We start from the raw sequence: 16,081 nt of genomic DNA on the forward strand, positions 1-16,081 counted from the left end.
ATCCATTATTGGGACTAGGAAGAGTCTGGAGTAGAATCCTCGGCCTTCCTGTCCCTGAGGAACCCTTTGTGTTGTGCTCTGTTGAACCAAGTCTTGAATGACTTGTGGGATGAGATTAGTTTGGTTCTTTGGTGGGAGGGGAATACCTTTTGGGAGGTATTTTTTCCACCAGGTCATGAAATATCCTTTTTCCACAACTGACAAGACCCAGTTGTCTGAGGTGATCTGTTGCCAAAGAGGAAGACAGCAAGAGAGATGGGCAGAAAGGGGAAGATAATGTGGGGTTTCTGCAGTCACACAGAATTAGGTCCGTCAGGAAAGGGCGGTCTTTGATTGGTTTGAGAGGTGTTAGGTCTGGCTGAGCAAGGTTTTCCGACACCTTTTCTGGATTTGGAAATAGGTAGTGCAGAAGCCTTCCTGACAGATTCTGGTCTGGCAGGGTAATTTCTGTGAAATGTAGGTACTGGTGAGACAAAAAGGAGCTTGAGGTTCTGCAGCTACTTTCTCTTTTCCTGCAGATTTTTAAACAATTCTGCTGACTGTTTTCCAAAGAGAAAACTATTGCCAAGAGGGGCATCCATAATCTTGCTCTTGACGTCATCTTGCAATGGCTGTAGTCTGAGCCAGAAGTACCTATCAAAGACTGATGCTGACACAGCTGACCTAGCAGATGCTTTTGCAGCATCATAGCTGCATTTTATGGAGTGTCTAGTGACTTGTGCAGCTAAGGAAAGGGTACAGGCAACTTGTGGCTTGGTGGGTGAATCTGGAATGGAGGACAGTAGATCCATGGCCTGTGAGACTAGGTCTAAAGCATATTTAACCATATGCATTTGGTAACTGATGGCTCTAAAGGCCAAGGTAAAAGTGTAAATATTCTAACCTAATCCTATCCATCATTTTACTATCTTTATCTGACGGAAGTAAGGCAGACGAGGGGAGCTGTCTGGATTGTTTGTCTCCTGAGATAGCTATAACAGCAGGGTCTTCCATAGAAGGTTTGATAAGAAATTTGTAATCATCAGGAACTTTATAGAAACTGTCTGGTCTTTTAGGGGCTGGTGGCTAAGAATCAGGAGCTTTGGAAGCTGAGGCAAAGGAATCCAGGTAGGCAGGGCCCACTGGAGGAACTGCTGAGGGGGAGGGGGATTCCATTTGCAGAAGCTCATAATATCTCTTTTGTACCTCTGTCATTTGTGTGGAATCCCATTTGAAGTATTCCTTCATTTTAGAAATAGTTTCACCAAAGGTGATCCTTCAGGTGGGGAATCACCTTCCAAAGAATCCTCTTATGGAGGACAGTATCCCATGGAAGAGGCCAGTTGTGAGTCATATGAGAGGGACTTTGAAGAAGAAGAATTTTCTTCTGGAGTCTGTGGATGTCGCAAGGGACCCAAAGAGGCATAGCTGGGACTCAAGGTTGGAAGAGCAATAGGAGCCTGTGAGTAAGTAGGCCTAAGGGCCATGAAGGCCTGAAAGAGAGATTGTGAAAAGGCCTGTCAATCAGGGAAACCTTCTGATGGAGCAGACAAATGTTTAGACTTCTGTTTCTTTTTCAGAGGAGGAGTCTTGGGTCTAGGCTGAGTGGGCGAAGGCCTAATATCCAAGGTCAGCATAGGACTAGTAGTGCACTCCTTGGGGATTGAAGGTAACGCTGGCTGTTCTGGAGAACCTGGTCCCCCCCCCCCCAGCGACATCAGACGCTGATGTCGCTGGTACCTCAGTGGATGTGCAGGCTGGAGAAACTAGGGCAGCAGCCGAAGCTGTACCTGCCGAAGTCACCAAATCACTGGATGTACCTCAGCCCCTACACTGGCAGCTGGTGGGACGTTTGTACCCAGAGGGGCAGTTGCTTTTTCCGGCCTAGCTACTCTGGTCTTCTTTCTCAGCAGTTCGACCACGATGGCCATCATCTCTTCCATTCCCAAGGCAAGACATTTAAGTCATTGGTTTTCAACAAAGAGATTTAGAGCTGAGAGATGGCTGCGTAGTGTTTTAGGAACAAATGACTGGCAAATGGAGCACACTTTATAATTGTGAGAAGGCCATAAGCAAATTAAACAGAGGTCGTGGCTGTCTTTGTGCAGGATTTGGCATCCACATTTATATTTTCCATTCCTGGATGCCATGGACAGAATCAGCTAAGGAAAGTAAACAGCAACCAAGCTAGAATTGAAAAGAAAATTTCCCCAATGGGGTACTTATCTTTCAGAAGTCACTTGTCGCAGAGCAGAATGAGGGATTTGACGTTCAACTGGTGGCAGAGAAGTTCTGAGGTCTGTGCATGCAGACATCACATTTAAGGCTCACAGTTTATGGTTTCTATGTGTGACGTCCCACGCACCATACAGCAGCCAGGCTAAGCTTTTGTACATGGGCCAAACGTTCGGGTTGCCCCAGGCGGAAGGTCCCTCATGTTAGAATACTGTAACATGAGAACAGGACATGATGGAGTTTACTGTTTGTTTGATAAACAGTTCCAACATACCTGCTGCCAAATCTAGGCATAGGGAAGCAGCAGCAGAAGATTAGGGAAAGGAATGTTCTCTTGCCACAACTGAAACAATTGAGGAAGAGAGGACATCCAGCTCATTTTGAGCTTTTACCAGTACTCATCATCTCATCCCAAATGAGTCTTAAAGACAGACTGTAGATGGACTTGGAGGATCTCGCAGAAGCTGCAGAAGACTCTCTCGACTCTGAGTACCCAGTGAGCTCCTGCTCTGAGGAAAAACTGCTACCTCTATATGAGGGGGCCCATAACTACACAAACTTCACATTGAGGGACACCGACAGTAGCTCTCAAATTCCCTCTCATGTCTCCAAGTAAGGATTTTTCCAGATGGTGATAGGAGGAATGTGTCATGTAACATGACAGACTTTAGTAGTTGGGAGTCTTCCAGTCTCTGTTCGTCTCTCTTCTTGTCCTGCTTTGAGGGAGCAGAGCAAACAAGCAGAAAAGCTTGGAGTAGTAATTTGTGTTTTATCTGAAATGTCACAAGGGGAGTCAAGATGATCTACTCCAAGAAACATTACAAAAATCTTTTGTCCAGATTTTAACAATTTTTGAAAGACTACTGACTTGTGTTTATCTTTGTCTACTGACCTGAAAATCAAAGTGGAAAAAATAAGAACATTTGGATTTGACATTAAACAATTTACTGTCAATTACGAAACAGACTTTTCCACAGCAACAAAATGGCAGAAGAACAGAAGGAGAACAAGAATGGCCAAAACAACTAAAAAGGTTAAAACTGAAAACTGGAACTGCCATGCAATAGGCCAAATATATGCAGAAAAAGCTATTGAACAATTCTGGAAGAAATATACAATTCAGCAAATGAAAACTGGAACAAGCTCACAAAGTCAGCATGGAAGAATCTGGGAAGATTAAGCACCAAGAGGCAAGCAAGACCTAGAGAGGAAAAGGAGGTGAAGTGCACAATAAGAATGGTGTGTTTGTGTGTGTGTGTATGTGGGGGGGGGGGGTTGTCTGGGAGAGTCTTAAAGTTGCTAAGACCGTCACCTACATCTGCCTGTCCTTCAACTGAAGTGGCTGAGTTGTGTATCATCTTTGAAGAAATATATATGTCCTTACGTCTTCTCTACTTGGCAGCATATAGCTCAGAGACAGTACTAATAAACTGTGAAATTTGATCATTTAAGAGTTCAAAAAGTACAGTTGCGTACACTTACCATAAATGTAGATGTTCGAGTGTATTCACTGTTGCAGTCATTATATTTGGGTAATCTGCTGGCAGGTTGCCCTCAGTCGGCCTGAATAACAAAGTCTTGGGTCCTGTATCAGTTGCTGTCTCCTCTTCCATGACGTCAGGTCGTCAGGGGTATAAAAGATGCAGCCGACGCCATTTTAATCAGTTTTTCTTGCCCCAGATGTCAGATGTCCCCCAAATGGGGAGCAATATATATATATATATATATATATATATATATATATATATATATATATATATATATATGTGTATATATATATACACATATATATATATATATATATATATATATATATATATATACATATATATATATATATATATATATATATATATATATATATATATATATATATATATATATATATATATATATATCTATATATATATATATATATACATATATATATATACATATATACATATATATATATACATATATATATATATATATATATATATATATACATATATATATATATATATATACATATATATATATATATATATATATATATATATACATATATATATATATATATATATACATATATATATATATACATATATATATATACATATATATATATATATATATATATATACATATATATATATATATATATATATATGTATATATATACATATATATCTATATATATATATATATATATATATATATATATATATATATATATATATATATATATATATATATATGTAATTTAGAACACAAAAGGTTTACCTCCAACTAAAAGCAAATACACCAAAAAGGCTTCTGAGCATAGTGAAGGAAAGAAGAGGTATAATAATAGAAAAGAAAGGGAGCTGGCAGGTGGGTAACCCGGACTGCAACAGTGAATACACTTGAACATCCACATTTATGATAAATGTACACAACTGTACTATATTCTTCATGTTTCACTGTTGCAGTCATTACATTTGGGTAGAATCCCAAAGCTATGGATGGGAGGATGGAATTATACAGTATTGGGAGCGGCTATAAGGCCCTGCAGGACAGCAGTGGCAAAGCCTGCCCTGGATTTAGAAAAGACAGGTAAATGGTAATGTTTTCTGAACGTATGAACTGAGCTCCAAGTAGCAGCTTCTAGAATGTCTCTGGTAGGAACCCCTCTGAGAAAAGCTGCAGAAGTAGATGCAGCCCTGGTGGAATGGGATCTGATCCCCTTGGGGACAGGTTTACCATGGTGCACGTAACAGAAACGAATACAATGGCTTATCCATTTTGAAATAGTCTGCTTTGAGATAGCCTTCCCCTCTGCCCCTGCAGCAAAAGCCACAAGTAGTTTCTCAGACTTTCTTAGAGATTTTGTCCTATTTAAGTGGAATCTTAGTTGTTTGTGTACATCCAATGAATGCAGAATCCGCTCCCCCTTGTTCTGCGGATTTGGGAAAACAGTTGGCAGATGAATGGTCTGGTTAAGAGCCACACTGGATACCACCTGAGGCATAAAAGAAGGATTGGTCCTGAGGGCCACCCTGTCCGGATAAAAGATAATGAAAGGCTCCACTGCTATGAGAGCCTGTCGTTCTGAAATCCTTCTGGCTGAAGTGACTGCTAAAAGAAAGGCTGTCTTCCAAGAAATACATTTTATGTCTGCAGTAGCAGCTTGTTCAAAAGGAGGTAGGGTGAGTTTTTCCAGCACAAAATTGAGGTCCCATGCAGGAGTTGGTGCTCTCCTGGGAGGTCTCAAATTTTTGGCACTTCTGAGATACTGCTTTAGCAGGGGATGTGAGAAAAGAGAGGAGGCTCTGTGCTGTATGAGCCGAGATGGCAGAGGCATGGATTTTTATAGAAGAAAAAGATAGGTCCTTGTGAAGCATCTCATTGCAGAATCTGAGGAATATTGGGCCTTGCTGTGTTTATTCCTTGTGCTTGGTTCCAGGCACAGAATCTCTTCCATTTATCAGCATAAGATTTTCTAGTACTAGGCCTTCTAGCCTCCAAAATGACACACATCACAGATTTACTGAGGGATGTGATTGGTGAAATTAGTTGAACAGCCATGCTGCAAGATTCATAGTTTGGAGCTGAGTGTGCAGAATTTAATAGTTCTGCTGAGACAATAGATAAGGAGTCTGAGGCAAGTACCACGGAGGAAGGTGTGACATATTACTTAAAAGTGGGTACCAGTGTTGGCGAGGCCAGTCTGGAGCAATCAGAATCATTTTTGGTTTTTCCTGTCTGACTTAGTAAAACCTTGGAGAGCAGAGGCAGAGGGGGAAAGGCATAGACTGATAGGTTTTTCCAGCTGAAGGATAGAGCATCCACTTTCCAAGTTTTTTTTGTGATGAATTCTTGTGCAGAATGTGTCTAATTGGTAGTTTTGGGGAGAGGCAAAAAGATCTATGTCTGGGCTCCCCCATTTTCGTGTCAACATGCTGAAAATTTGTGGATCCAGTTTCCATTCGTGTGGGTCCATAAGATTTCTGGTTAGGTCGTCTGCCAGAGTATTTTGCTTTCCTGGCAGAAATTGAGCTTGTAGATGTATTTGGTACGTCAAGACTGTGTTCCACAAGGCCATGGCTAGTCTGCAAAGGGGGTAGGAGTGGGTACCCCCCTGCTTGTTTATGTACCACATAACTGTGGTGTTGTCCGTCTTTATCAGTAATTGTCCTTGATGAAGGAAGTTCTTGAAGGCTGTCAGAGCATTCTGTACAGCTAGCATTTCTTTCTGGTTGATATGTAGGTGCATTTGATTTGGGCTCCATTTGCCCTGAATATATCTCCCTGCCAGATGGGCCCTCAATCATAGTCTGATGCATCTGTAGTTATGGTTTGGGTGGCAGGGGGTAGAGTGAATGACAGTCCCTTGTTTTGGTGACAGGCCTCTGCCCACCAAAGGAACTCCTGTTGCAGGCAAGGAATGAGAGGAATAATTGGTTCCAGGCTGTGGCAATGTTAACTCCATAAGCTTTTTAGGTACCACTGAAGTTTCCTCATATGCAGTCTTGCATATGGAATTAGTAGAATGCAGGATGCCATGAACCCCAAAGCCTGTGGCCACTTGTTTGAAGTATGTTATCAATTGAGCTTGTTTGTCTGGCGTGGGGTAAGCCATCTGGGCAGTTTCAAGCTAGCACCCAGGAATGTAGTTATTTGAGAGGGTACCAGTTGTGATTTCTTTTCATTTATGGTGTACCTTAGGCATGTTAGAAGCCTTTTTACAAACACCAGAAGTTGTAGGAGAGTGTCCTTGTCCTCTGCCTGAATTAGACAATCATCCAGATAAGGATAAATTTGAATGTTTCTTTGTCTGCAAAATGCAATCACTAGTGTCAGGCACTTTGTGAAGACCCTGGGCGCAGTAGATAAGCCAAAGGGCAGTGCAGAGAACTGGTAATGCAAATAGCCTGCTTTGAAGCGGAGGTATCTTCTGCAAGATTCCCTGATTGGGATATGCAGGTAAGCCTCTTTTAAGTCTAGAGATACCAACCAGGCATTCTTGCCTAGCATAGGCAGTAGCTGTTGTAGAGTCAGCATCTTGAAGTTTGGAATGCCCAGGAAAGTATTTAGAATGGATAAGTCCAGAATTGGACGCCATGATTTGTCTTTTCTGGGTACCAAGTCTTGAATAAAAACCTTGTCCTTTTTCCTTTTCTGGTACTGGTTAAATAGCCCACATATTCATGAGGGACATGACTTGTTTCTTGGCCTCTGCCCACTGATTTGGAGGCAGATCTGGGCATCCGTTTGGAGTTGGCAACATGTGGAAATGAAATCTGTACCCCTGGGATACTACATTTAAGACCCACTTGTCCTGGGTAATTAGATGTCAACTTTGAGCATGAAGTGCTAGTTTCCCCCCCAAAGGGGCTGCCAAAAGATAAGTGCTTCGAAATGGCAGTGGAAAGTCATTGAGACTGTTTACCGTAGGGAGGTGCTTTGCTACTTCCTGATTTGGAGGTGGAGGCACCCCATTGTTTTGTCCTGTAAGATCCTTGTGACCGAAACCTGGAGCCCTTGGAGTGTCTGATTTTGACCTGAGCGGTTCTGTTGGATACTGGAAAGGACCAGTTCTTAGTAAGCCAGTGCCTACTGAACCTGGGTGGCTGCACTTGCAAGAAATGTTTTACAGTTTGCATAGATTTAGCTTTGTCTTCCATCTTTTTCAAAACTTCTTCTGCCTTATTACCAAACAGACTGTCCTATTGTAAAGGAGCATCCAGCAATTTAGCATTAACACGATCAGGCAGATTTTGCTCCTTGAGCCAAGCATGCCTTCTTATCACAGATCCAGTTACGGCGGCCCTGCAAGAGGCCTCCAAGGAATCAAAACCACATTGCAAAGTATGCTTTCCAACTTGTTCAGCTGAATGCAATAAATCCTGTAACTCTATTTTCCACACAATCAGAAATCTTTTCTGTTTCAGTAAGCCCATGACATGCTGTTGATATTTAAGCATATGAAATTGACAGTTTAAAGCCCGGATTGCCAGGGTTGCAGACGTATAAACCTTCTTACCCCATCTATCCAGCGCCCTGGAGTCTCTATCAGAAGGGGTAGGATTTTTAGCAGTAGAAGCCTTAACACCCTTGGGACCCTGAGAAATTGTTTCAGGGTCAGCAGTAGGATTTTTGAAAAGAAACTTGTGGGAGTCAGGAACCCTGTAATATCTGTCTGGCTTACTAGGAGCCGGAGGCAGGGAGTCAGGAGCCATGTTGGATCCTGAGAAAACATCATCAACAATGTCTAAAACAGGAGGTATAGCCAAAGGCCTACACTGAGGAAGAAGAAGAAAATCGCAAAGCCTCTTTTTGGATTCTGAAAAATCCTGACTCTCCCAATGACAATGTTCCCTTAAGGTATGCAAAGTCTCTCCAAAAGAAAAATCCTCAGGAGGAGAAGCAGAAGGGATGGATTCTTCGGCATCAGAGTCCTCATAAGGGGGAATAGAAAATTCTTGATCAGAAGAAATGGAAACCTGATCTGAAGATTCATAATCAGTGCCTTGCCTAGGCCTCTTAGCAGGAGGGGGTTGGGAACCCCTGATCAAGGTAATTAAATCCTCAGCCATTTTGATAATTTGTTTCTTAGGCATAGGGGCCTGAGCACGTGGGCTCATGTGTTGGTTTTTTAGACATAGAAGTTGGTTTTGGCCTTATTTTTGATGATGACATCAGTTTAATATACAAATCTTTAGGCCTGAAAACACCCTCAGAAGCCGGTGCCTGCTCAGCGACTCCGGACCCATCCAAGGGAGAGACATCCGCGGGTTCAATACTTGGAGAATCTCGTGGCATACAAGACTCTGAATGGTTCTCAGTAGAGGCCTACGACTCAAAAGTAGCAGGCATCAGGGGCTGCGAAAGCGCCTCACTGAGTACCGGCAAACCAGCGACTAGCTTAGGAGAAGCTTTGTCGTCAGTTTTGGACCTCGACGGTCTGTCTCTGTCTTTTTCTTTGCGTTTTTTGTGAATTCCGGTAGTCGGATTGCTAACTGACGACATTTCAGGATAGTTAAATCTTGAACCAAAGTATTTAGAAGCAAAAATATACCGATGCTTAATAGTGCATTGGTTAACTTTAGCACAAAACCGACAGCAAGGCATGTTGTGGTCAGGGCCTAGGCAAGGAATATTGTACAAATGAAAATCCTTACGGGGTATTTGCTTCCCACAAGTAATACAATTATTAACTTTTACTGACATCGGTAAGCAGCAAGAAAAAGTTTCCCCAATGGGGTACCTAGCTTTAGTTTGAAGACTTTGGTTCTGAAACTCGAAAATGAAAATTTCAGGAGTCGGCCGACCGGCACTTGTGAACTGCTTCTGCTTCGGGCACCACGCGGCAAGAAAGATTGATTAAAATGATGTCAGCTGCATGTTTTATACCCCTGACGTCATGGAAGAAGACACAGCAACCGACGCAGGACCCAGGACTGTTATTCAGACCGACTGAGGGCAACCTGCCAGCGGATTACCCAAATGTAATGACTGCAACAGTGAAACACGAACATCAGTTCAGCAATAAATAAAAGAAAGGGCAAACTTCAGAATTAGTTACAGTGGCCACGGTACAGCAAGAAGTGCATAGTAAGCTTAAACAATTAACAAATCTACCTTCACTTAAGATGTTGAAGAAGATGTTCCGGTTGCTACCCAATGCAGTGAAAGTAACAGACTCCCAGGGTGTGCCTGTGTGCAAGTCAATCATCTGTTTTTCTCTGTTTCTCTCAATCCGTATCCACTTCCCTTGGTACCTGTGGAAATAAGAACAGGTTAGAAACTGAAAAGCTAAAATACAGCACTGAAGATCTCCCATGCCTGTCCAACATGAACAAGTCCTACTAAATACAAATGCATGAGGTTTGGGGGCAGCAGAGCTGCTATGTGGACAAACCACTTTAGGCATCAACTATGATGTATGGCATCCTCTAAATAGTAAAACAAAGACCAGAGAATGCACTCTCAGCCATTCAGTGATGTAAAAATGGAGCATGGGTATTTGCAGGTACTAAAGGGACTGAGGATCTGGTCTACCTGTGACAGGGACACATGCTAAACCATGAGAGCTATATGAACCTCCTACTATTTTATTTGACAGTTGTTTACTAGGAAGCTCCAAATATTTTTTTTTGCCCATTTTCATCAGAGACCAGAGAGGAAAAAAGCTACAGAGGTGAGTCTATTTACAATATCAAAGAAATATACAAAGCAGATGTATTTTAGAAAAAAAGTAGACACATATCACCCCAGTAATCAAGTGTAAACATAAAATAAAAACATATAGTGCATTTAAAATGCCTAATAGACAGACAAGTAGTATGTTGTAAGAGACACAGCTTGGTTTGTACAACAACTGAACAGTCATGATTATCCTGGAATTCATCATACAGAGAACAGGAGTACTGATATAAACAATATTTGGAGTGATGTGCTAGGATGCAGTACAGACAGATTTGAGAAATAGACTGAAGTCATAGGAGAGAAAAGAGGGAAGAGAGCTACTAGGGCAGTTAAAGTTGAAAGATATGAAGAGCAAGAGAGAAAAAAGAAAGAGGGAGGAGGGGGTAGTTGGTGAGGATTGGAATGTGGGGGATGAGTGGAGTAATGGAGCTAGAAATAATGAGTGCAGTGTAACTAGGGTAAGAGAAGGATGTATGGAGGCAGAAGTGAGAAGGTGCTTGTTATTATGGTGGTGGCTATGCTAGCTTGATGAACAGCAGGATGTAAAACCAAACAACTTGTCAAAAATGAACTAGAAATTGTAACACTGACTATAGGTTCAGTGATGAGATGCAGTTTGGAAGCAGATGACATGAAGGTAAGGTGAAGACTGGTTATTCAGCATATCAAAGAGACAAAGTGCAAGGGCAGCACAGAAAAGTCTCTTGGACTGGGACTCAAAGACTACCAGAGTAAGGACTGACTAGAGAAGGTGTGGGAATTGTGGTGAGAAAGCTTCATGAAGGCATTGAAGGATGTCATCACAATCAGTAACAGACTCATGGCAGTTAGGATCAAGTGTAAAGACAAGCCAGTCTTCATAGCATCACCTTAAGTTCCACAGCAGAGCTGCAATGGCCATAATAACAGGACATTCAGGCAGCAGTTGCAAATCTCCTCAATAAGGTGGCACAAAATGATTTGGTCTTGATAACTGGGGACCTAAATACTCATTTCATAAGAGGCAGAACATGACACGAGGATTGCCTGCAATTGCATGATCTGGGCAACAGGAATAATGAAGGGGACATTCTACACTTCTGCCTGGCAAACGGTTTTATGGTGGCTAGCCATGACAGCTCACATAACAGTGGTCAACATGAAACTCAGACTTTCTCCTACTAAGAAAAGGGCAATAAGGTCAAATCAGAGATAAAGTCATCTCTGGTAAAACTGTCAGTCCTGAATTTAACCACTGGTGGCCACAATCAGCTGCAAGCAGTGGCCAGAGAAGGCTCCAAGGTCAACAAAGACTAGGCTGAAGACCTGGAAGTTAAATGATACAAAAGTGCAGGAGTTCAAGGAAACAATCAAGGCTCTAACACCTCAAGAAGAGGAAATACAGATGCCACAAAAGAATGGCAACATCTCAAAATAGCTTGTGTGAAGATGACAGAAAAGACAGTGGTCAAGCCAAGAATGGACATAAGGGAAGCTGGTGGTGAAATGCACAAGTCCAGGAAGTTATCCAACAAAATGAGAAGTGCTAAAGAAGTGGGACACAGAAAAGACAGATCAGGCTAAAAAGCAATATTATACAGCTAACAAGGATGCTAAAATGGCTTCCACAATAGCAAGGAACAAAGCATCACAGAAACTCTACCATTTTCTGATAAGTGAATCAGTAGATTGCACAAAGTAAGGTTACCAGTTCACGGCTAGGCTTGAGCTATTTTATTTGTTCAGGTCTCAGTTTGAGCTATGTCATTGGTTCAGGGTTCACTTTGAGCTTTTTCTCTGGTTTCTTTGTATTAGCTGCTTTGCTCTTGTATTTATACTCAAGGACCATGTTTGTGCAGGTTGGTGCTTGTCTTAGAAAGGCTCCAGAGAGTTAGGAAATCAGCCTCTACTCCTCTGATCGTACCAAACCATCCAAGAGAACTACGAATGCAAGTTTCAATTTTACTACTGCATTTGTTGCACTTATTTCACACCAACTGCTGCTTTTACTTAAGAAAAGATCTGTTCTGCAGTTTTATTCTGTCGCTATATTTAAGAAACAAAACGGTACTGCTTTTTACTATGTTGCCTATTTAATTTAAGAAAAAAAAACGTATTCTGCTTTAATTCTGTTGTTCTGTTGCACTTCTATTAGCCATAGTATAGACTGGATTCAGACCGGCTGAATCCAGTTCTGTTTGAGGATTGAGCACTAAAAGTCAGGACATAATCTTTTGGAGAAACTTCGTGTACTCTCATGGCAGGAGTGTACAGTAGAAATTTCTATTTAAAGATTACTGGTTCAAGGCTCAGCTTGAACTATCTCATTTGTTTCTTTGTATTAGCTGCTTTGCTCTTGTTTGTGCATAGCGCACCATTGCGCACAGCTGCACAGAGGGGGCAACTCTTGGCGGTTTTAGATACAAGAGCACCAATAGATGTATTTTCCCTTAGAAGCGGCAGTAATCTAGCACAGCAGTTCTTAAACAGCTCTTAGCTGTTCAGTGAACCACCCACCAGTGATTTCACCTCTTACCTATCAACATCAGACCCTACAGATCCCCTTTTTTGTAGACCTCCAACTGCACACCCCATAGGTTAACCCCCCAAAAATACCACTCTACCAGATACCCTCATCTTTTTCTCCTTATCTGTGGAGATACTAGTTTTAAACCTTGCATTATGGACTGTCAGTTTCCCTCTGTTTCTCCTGCTAGCTTGGTTGATATGGCTTCTGAAGCAGTGCAGCAAATGCCTCATGTACACTGACAATCCCTGGCTTCTAAATCACTGAAGTACAATTTGCAAGAGATGCTCCTACACTAAGAATGTGGAATCACTGCTCTCTCACACCCAGAACAGCATTAAACAGGTTGTCAGCACACACACCACGACTCCTACTCATAATATGCACCCAACACACAAACCTTCATATACAGAGGTACTCTCCAGAAGCCTACCTAAACATCAGAGACCTCCAAAACACAAGCATGCTACACCTAACACTATACCCACAGCAACCAATACACATAAAAACACTAGCACTAGTGTCTCAACAAATAAGCCCTTAAGGCAGTGCACATCTATTCCAAATGTTTTCGTTACATGTGACTCTACAGTGAAACACAGAAACACCCCACTCACCAGGTTAAAGAGGAAGGTTACTGTCAGCTGTCTGGTGCAAGGATTCGTCAGATCACACATGCACTCAAGTCTTTCAACAAGTACTGTTATGACTCCATCATAGTTCATGTTGGTGTGAACGACTTGAGACGTACCACTCTGGACTATATGAAGAGAGACATGATTGAGTTCTCTGAATGTGTATCCCAGGCAGGTATGTCCCTAGCCCCCCCAGGATGACACCACAATATAAACAAAAAATGATTGACTTCAATAACTGGCTTAGTTTCTGGTGTCATTCTAAGGGGAGCCAGCTCCTGTCAGCCTGGGATGACGTGATCGACTTTGCCTGGCACCTCTAGGCTTTTGGTTGCTGGTTTTAACACTTGCCTCCCCCCATAATGCCTTTTTAGGTAAGGTCACAAAAACAAAATTTCCGATGTGAAAATATCAAACACAAAGAAACTAAAGGTCATGCTGCTAAACACTAGAGTTTAAATCAGAAACTGCACTCTCTGGAAGCACTACTCTCCCTGGAAGGTGTTGACATCTGTGCAGTCACAGAAACCTGGTTAAGGCTGCAGAAAGTACCCCAGCCTTGCAAGGCTACAATACCGTCTACACTTTCAGACCTCAAATTGAAGTTGTGAGAATTAAAGGAGGTGGAGTATTTATCTTCATTAAAGATACTTACGCCTCTACACTGGTTAAACAAGATAACTGTATGGAGTTACTCTAAGTCTAAATAACCATGGGTAAGACCCCCCCCACTTCATGTCATCATCAGTTATAGGTCCTCTTCCATGAACCAATAAGCTCACACAGCTTACTTAGACCTACTTGGGACAATCAAAGAACAGCTGAATACCCTATTCATGGGTGATTTCAACCATCCTTCCATTAGTTGGGAATTTTACATGAGCCCAAACTCACTCACACAAAAGGTCCTGGACTTTAACTCAAATGCCCTGGAGCAAATAGTGTACCACCCTACAAGAGGCTCTAATATTCTAGACCTGGTCCTCAACAATGACAGTGATTAATGCAATGCCTCAAGTGTTGGTTAAGCACTGGTTAAATCTGACTATAAAGTAATTTGTGAAATAGTAATAGCACCAGAACTGCTCAAAAGAGAAGTCAGGCTAAAAAACCTTCATCAGAGAAAACTATACCCTCCTAAGGGGTGGTATAATAGACTTTCAAGGTCCAGTTTCCACAGATGGCATTGACGGCTCTACTAAGGTAAACATTAATGTCCTGTGTAAACATCTACACAACTGTGCCTAACCGGATTAAATCAACATCCTCAAGAAAAAACAATCCATTCTGGTGGACATCTAGCATTAATAGATTATATAATAAGCGAAAGAAGCTGCTGTCTAAAAATACAAAAGTGAGGACCAGAACTGGAAGAGTACCCTCCCTCAGCCTAAACAAGCAAATAAGACAACTTGCAAAATCCTCAAAGAGCAACTATGAGAAAAATTTAGCAACCATAGCCAAGGATAACCTTAAGGCCTTCTTCATCTACATCCACAACCTAGAAGGTAGGACTCAGATGTGTGCTAAACTAATTGTGGATGGTATTTGCAAACCTATTAGCAGACAGGTTTGGCAAACATTTCACCCCCTGTCCCCCCCAAGCATACCACAAACAATGTCTTCAACATCACCTCCTCCTCCTTAGCTACTCCACTAGTCACCCTAATTCAACCACAGCCTGAGTACTGGCTTTGAACCCACTGAATGAAAAACAGTGACTGTTATCCCCTCCACAAGGGCAGCTCGGCAACAGACCCAGATAACTATAGACCCATAAGTTTGACCAGCCTCATCTGTAAGGCAATGGAACAAATCATCATGGATCTCATAAATAAGGATATAGGTGACCTCCAAACCATAGATCCAACCCAGCTCTGTTTTGTCAAGGGTAGGTCGTGCCTGCTAAACCTGGTGGCCTTCTTCAAGAATGTGACCACAGCCACAGACAAAAGGCAAAGCTGTGTACACACCCTATCTTGACTTGGCCAAGCCCTTCCACATAATCCCACATTCAGGTATACTGACAAACTAACCCAGTTGAATATCAACTCCTATGTTTTTAGGTGGGTTGCAAACTGGCTCACAGATCGACAACACTCAGTCAAAATGGGAGACTTCAACTCTACTGGCAGACCTGTCACGAGTGGGGTCCCACAAGGGTCAGTGCTGCGCCCCCTCTTGTTTAGCATATACTTCTCTGAATTCTAGGCCAAAATCGACGGGCTGCGGCTATGGCTAATCAAGTTTGCAGAGGACTAAAAATTTGGGGCTATCACTGAATCCCTTAGTAATGTCAGTGTTCTTCAAAAGAGGCTTACACAGACCAATGATTAGTGCCAAAGCCATGGTCTTAAACTAATGCTAAAAATGCATCATCATTCCCTTTGGTAAAAACAATGTCCCTGCTGATTACAAAATAAACAATAATACCCTAAATACCAATTCAAAAGTGAGAGACCTGGGAGCACAAGTTCACTGTGACCTCAACTTCGACCACCAAGTGTCTACTGTGGCGAGGAAGGCATTCTATGTCACTCACCTAATTAGCAAA

General features: G+C 42.0%; 1 protein-coding gene across 1 annotated transcript in view; it reads right to left on the reverse strand.

The window, feature by feature from the left end:
- Nucleotides 1-16,081, reverse strand: part of LOC122804989 (mitochondrial chaperone BCS1) — a 537,566-nt gene that overhangs the window by 454,067 nt on the left and 67,418 nt on the right. Inside the window, exon 2 of the mRNA XM_044075235.1 lies at nucleotides 9,820-9,959. Coding sequence (XP_043931170.1) covers nucleotides 9,820-9,959 — 140 coding nt within the window. The remainder of the gene's footprint in view (nucleotides 1-9,819; nucleotides 9,960-16,081) is intronic.

This window comes from Protopterus annectens, chromosome 6.part0 (genome assembly GCF_019279795.1).
Source record: "Protopterus annectens isolate FY-2018-M chromosome 6.part0, PAN1.0, whole genome shotgun sequence".
In the NCBI taxonomy this organism is placed as follows: Eukaryota; Metazoa; Chordata; order Ceratodontiformes; family Protopteridae; genus Protopterus; species Protopterus annectens.